At 34.5% G+C, this 5953-nt stretch overlaps 1 protein-coding gene across 1 annotated transcript; it reads left to right on the top strand.

The window, feature by feature from the left end:
* The first annotated feature begins 3214 nt into the window (after positions 1 to 3214).
* Positions 3215 to 4972, top strand: LOC145625242 (uncharacterized). The gene is made up of 4 exons (XM_081678309.1): positions 3215 to 3359; positions 3439 to 4248; positions 4420 to 4451; positions 4535 to 4972. The coding sequence occupies exons 1-4, from the start codon at positions 3215 to 3217 to the stop codon at positions 4970 to 4972; spliced, it is 1425 nt and encodes a 474-aa protein (XP_081534435.1).
* Positions 4973 to 5953: the final 981 nt, after the last annotated feature.

The following is a 5953-nucleotide window of genomic DNA, read 5'->3' as shown; positions in this document are numbered from 1 at the left end:
TTAACAATAGAAAAAAAAAGAAAAAAAAAAAAAGAGAGAAGAGTAGAAGACATAAGAATTCGTTATAGCCGGCCCTAGTTTCTTGAAGACTTCTTCAGCAATCTCCAATTCTCCAGGTACGTAATACTAATCTTCAAACCAATTTTTTTTCGTCCTTTTCATCTTCCTTTTCCTTTTTTTTTTCTCCTTCTCCTTTTCTTTTTCTTCCATACTTCTTCTGTTTCTTCTTATTTTCTTTCGTATTATTTCTGTATTTTTTTTGGAATCTTTTTGGCTGAATTTCTTCATCTCTTGAAAAAGACCCAACCTTTATGTCCTTTTTAGAGATGAGAACCTTTTATATTGTCTCTTATCAGTAAATTTTGCATGCAAATATAATATATAAAAAGAATAAATGCAAATATCAACCATCTGTCACTTTCTACCTAAATAAAAGTCACATGGTGTACACTTTAATGAACTGACATCACCACTAACCAGCAACATTTTTTTAATCAACTACTTTTTATTTTAATATGTGATTATTTTTGTTGACTAATTTGTTCATAATCCAAGATAATTTAGTTATTTTAATCCATTAATAATAATAATAATAATAATAATAATAATAATAATAATAATAATAATAATAATAATAATAATAATAATAATAATAATAATAATAATAATAATAATAATAAAAATAAAAATAAAAATAAAAATAAAAATAAAAATAAAATAATAATACTGTATAATTTATTATTAAGTGTTGTTCTTATATAATGACAGATATGGAGGATGATGGCAGCAAACAGACTGATTTAGGCTGGACACATGGATTTTTAGCTAATCCAAATAACAAGAACAATGTCACTTGCAAGTATTGTATGAAAGTGGCCAAAGGAGGAATATAATATACATACTTAAACAACATTTAGCTGGTGGTTACAGAAACATAATATCTTGTCTAAGGTGTCCTGGTCATGTGAGAGAAGAAATAATAGAATACATGGCTAAGAGAAAAAGTAATCGAGAGCAAGTTAATTTGATGCATGAGTTTGATTAAGTGGCTGACCTTGATGATGAAGATGATGAAATGCAAATGTTGGGATCTAACCCCAAAGAAAAAGGCCAATGAATGTCAGTGGAGGAAGCAATGATAAAAGAGAAAAACAAGTTGGTCTAATGGATTATTTTTTCAAATCTCGTACACAAACACCGGGTACACAAAAGACCCTTAATGAATCTTACAAGAAAGAGCAAAGGGAGAAGGCATGTGCAAATTCTTCTAAATGGATTTTTGATCCTAGAATTGCATTCAATGCTCTAAATTATCCAAGCTTCAAAATTACTATTGATTCCATCACTAGAGCTGGAATTGGAATAAAGCCGCCAAGTGCATATGAAGTCAGGGTTCCTTTTCTGAAAAAGGAAGTTCAAAATGTTGATGAGATCATGAAAAGCCACAAAGAATAATGGGCCAAATCAGGATGTTCTATTATGTCGGATGGGTGGACTGATGTGTCCATTTTATATAGTATTTTACCCCCGTCCCTTGGTCATAATTAGTAGTGTTTTTGGCTCTTTAGAGCCACTTTTATTACTAATTTGTGTGTTCTAGTGTTTTCGTAGTTTTAGTTGTATTTTACAGGAAATTGCACTCTTGGAGCATTTTCCCGGGCCTTATTGGATCGACTACGGAAGCTAGAAGAACACGACCACTTTTGGAGCCCAAGACCGGTGAGAGCCGGTGATTAAGGGCTTGGTAATCGAGATACCGAGGTTTGGACCGAGTATTCAAGACCCGAAGAGGAAATCCGGATTGGGCCGAGGAGTCGAGCCCAATCGGAAGTCCAAATCCTCGAGGAGCCACAAGGGCCCGATCGGGCAAGCTTAGCTCGATCGGGCAAGATGCGTGCTGGTGCGTGGCCCAAGGCCCGCCCGATCGTGCGAGGCTTAGCACGATCAGGCGGTGCTGTGAGAAAACCTGTGCGAGAAAAAATGCGGGCCCGATCGGGCGGCCTCTAGCCCGATCGGGCGCGTGTTTCTGGAAAGGCTCTTTTGTCGAGCAATTAGTTTCTAATTAGGAGTAGTTTTTAGTTTTGTTTAAGTACGTTTTTAGGACGCTTAATTTGACGGATCATCCTTCTCTCATAGACTCTCTCTCTCTACTTAGTTTTCTCTCTCTAAACCTTTGTTCTTAATTTCTTTCATTAATCCCAGATTTATTTTGGTAACGATTTCTTCTCCCTTAATCTTAGTTATTTATTTTATTCCTCTCATTATGATTTATTTTATTACTTTGATTAGTTTAGTTTTTAATATGTGTGAGTAGTTTAATTTCTAGGGTTTATGGGGATCTAATAAATAATATGAAGGGGTAAATTATTGTTGTTGATTATCAATGCTAGATTAATTTCCTATTGATTGATTTAATGCTTTGTGACTAGATTAGGCCTATCTTTTATGCATTAGTTTGACAATATTGATTCAAGAATCGAGAGATGAGAATTAATGTTTAGGTCTAGTTTCAATAGGCAAGTTAATTTATAAATGGTTAAGTCAAGATTCGAGAGATGAGATTTAATACCGATAAATTAATTGTGTGATTGTAATAAGTAGCGAGAGCCCTTTACAATCTGGCTAATTGATGCATTGATGATTGACTATTATTGATTATTGGTATTGCATGATAATTTCTTATTGGATTGTTTTAATGTTTTACAATTGCGGCTTGTAAAAGTATAGCAATATTAAATTGATGAATCGAGCAGATGTTAATTTGATATTAAAGGCTATTTTCAATAAGAACTTAGATCTAGTAAATTGCGAGAGCCTGTTAGATCTATGTTGATTAATAAATTGCGAGAGCCTGTTAATCATGTTATCTATGCATTGTTAATTATTAATTACTTCGTTCTATCCCGGAATATTATTTATTAGTGAACCTATGCTCTAGATCCTTTCATATATTGTTTTCTTCCTATTCTCAACCTTAGTATTTTAGTTTCTTACTTAATTATAAATATTGGTTACTTAAATAATGTAGATTATAATAATTAATTAGAATTAAAAAGACATGTTTCCCTGTGGAGATCGACCCTACTTCCCTATCTACTGTAGTTAGTGATTTAGGTAATTATTTTTTATTAGGGGATACGACTCTACCCTGTCATGGACCGATAAATGTGGAAGGACAATAATCAACTTTTTAGTCAATTGTACTAAAGGAAATATGTTCCTTGAATCTATTGATGCCTTAAGCTATTCAAAGACGAGTAACAAGCTATTTAATCTGATAAGTGATATTGTTGACAAAGTAGGAGATAAAATTGTTGTACAAGTTATCACAGACAATGGAAGTAATTTTGTTGCTGCTGGTAAGAAAGACTAAAAACTGTTTCAAATTAACTTTATTATTTCACTAGTTTCTTATATAATTAACTATATTTTGATTAGGTACCCTCTTGATGGAAAATTATCCAAACTTGTATTGGACTCCTTGTGCAGCTCACTGTATTGATCTTATACTTGAAGATATTGGACGACTTCCTATCATTGAAAGAGTCCTAAAGAGGGTAATTCAAATGAATAGCTTCATTTATCAACGCCTTGGTCTTCTAAATTTGATGAGACAATTCACTAACCAGAAGAACTTGTTAAGGCCAGCAAAGACAAGATTTGCTACTGCATTTATTACACTATCATCAATTCACAAGCAGCAGCATAATCTAAGAAAAATGTTTACTTCTCAAGAGTGGAGAAGTAGAAAATGGGCCAAGAAATCAGGAGGCAAAAAAGCAGCTGAAACTATTATGATGCCCTCCTTTTGGAATGGTACATTGTATGCATTAAAGTTAACAGGTCCATTAGTTCGTTCACTAAGGTTGGTGGATGGTGAAAAAAAACCTCTCATGGGCTACATATATGAGGCAATGGATCGTGCCAAAGAAGCAATTTCAGCATCATTCAATCAAAATGAGTCCAAATACAAAGAAGTTTTCGAGATGATTGATAAGAGATGGCAATGTCAACTACACCGCTCTTTACATGCTGCTGGACACTTTCTAAACCCTGAATACTTTTATGACAATCCCCAAATTGAGCAATGTGAAGAGCTTGTAAATGGATTATATGAGTGCATACAAAGTTTGGTCTCTAAACTTGACAAGCAAGACAAGATTATGACCGCGCTCACTTCTTACAAGCAAGCAAATGGTCTATTTAGAAATCAAATGGCTATAAGGCATAGGAAAACTAAAGCTCCACGTAATCAACTTATATCAATTCAATTAATTGTAACTATTCACCTAATTACACACTAATCTCTACATTGTAAATTTTAATTTTGTAGATAAGTGGTGGTCTTGTTATGGTTCTTCTACACCTACTTTACAAAATTTTCCATAAAGATTTTAAGTCTTACATGTAGTGCATCAGGTTGTGAGAGAAATTGGAGTACCTTTGAACATGTAAGTGGTGTTTCCTACTGATTCTTTATTAAACTAATGTCAATTTCTTGGTGATTATAATTAAATATTTTCTGTTTTGATAGATTCATTCTAAGAAGAGGAATCGACTCAGACAATCTCGTTTAAATGACTTGGTGTATGTTAAGTACAATTGGGCATTGGTTCAAAATTACAAGTTGCGTGATAAGATTGATCCCATAGCTTTGAAAGATATTGATGATAGTAATGAGTGGTTAACAGGAAGGATAGAAGAAGATGCTGAAAATGATCATGTGTTTGATGATGATGATGATCTTACATGGGGCCAAGTTGCTAGTGCGGCCAAAGTTTATGAAGAAAGATTCAGCTTGAGATCAAGAGGAGGTAGACTTGGAGAAAATATTGGTAGTTCAAGCAAAGGAACCACACAAAGTCAGCCATTAGGACAAGCAAATGATGATGAAGAAGATGATGAAGAAGGCTACTTGTCACTTGAAGATGATATGGGAGATGTTGATGATTTTTCTGAGGAAGATGATTGAACAGAACACTAGGAGCATAGGAGGACAGATTTACATATCCTTTTGAAACTACTATATTGGGTTTCCTATTAGCTAGTAGCCTAGTTTTTATATGCTATGTTATTGGAGAAGCATGTGGAATGGGAAATCAGTTTTTACTTATATATTTATGTGTTTTAATATTATGTTTCAATCACATATATATATGCATAAGTGAAAAACCTTTAAATGTAGGAAAGTGTGCCTTACTTCGATAAGACGAGCACCTTGCGCTTGCGCCTAGGCTCTGGAACCCTTATCGCCTTAGTGCGCCTTGTGCTTTTTTATACACTACTTACCTCGTTCTGCAAGCCGAATGTATGTACAGTCCCATTATCCACATCAGCCTCTTGGTCCGTTACCTGTTTCTTCTTGCCTCTTCCTGTCTTGGCCTGATTATTCGAACCCCCTTTTTCTGTAGGTGATACAAACCAAGAAGCTCTTGGCCTGTCCTTTTTATTATTACCCCAAGGTTCAGGATCTTTCACATTAGAATTTGGTGAATCTTCTGGTTTTACAGTGCTCCCTTTGTTTACTAAGCTAGGATTTTTAGGAGTTGGAGGAATAGCCTGTTGCACCAATTCAATTTGACCACTAGGCTTATCATCACCACTAGAGCCTTAACCTGAACCTTGATCCAAGACTTGTAGTTCATCAACCTTTATGCTCATAGACTGAATCATATCCGTCAACACTTCAACAACTTCTTCAGATGATGAAGCTCGCATAACAACAGGTTCGTGAGCTAGCATCAACTTATCATATCTCATCACATCCTCCATTTTGGACGCATCATGGTAAGCAACTTTGGTAAGGGTATGTTTCCTAGTAATATCCTTTCTCCAACTATCTAGGATATATATGGGAGGGACCTCAGTAACACCATTTATGTCTAATACCTTAATTATGTGTCTAATCCCATGACATTCGAAGTGCAGACAATCACAATACGCCTCTTTTTTC

Source organism: Chenopodium album, chromosome 3, assembly GCF_948465745.1.
Source record: "Chenopodium album chromosome 3, dcCheAlbu1.1, whole genome shotgun sequence".
NCBI classification, from domain to species: Eukaryota; Viridiplantae; Streptophyta; class Magnoliopsida; order Caryophyllales; family Amaranthaceae; genus Chenopodium; species Chenopodium album.
Note: the sequence above shows the minus strand (reverse complement) of the source record. Positions and strands in the feature narration are given on the sequence as shown.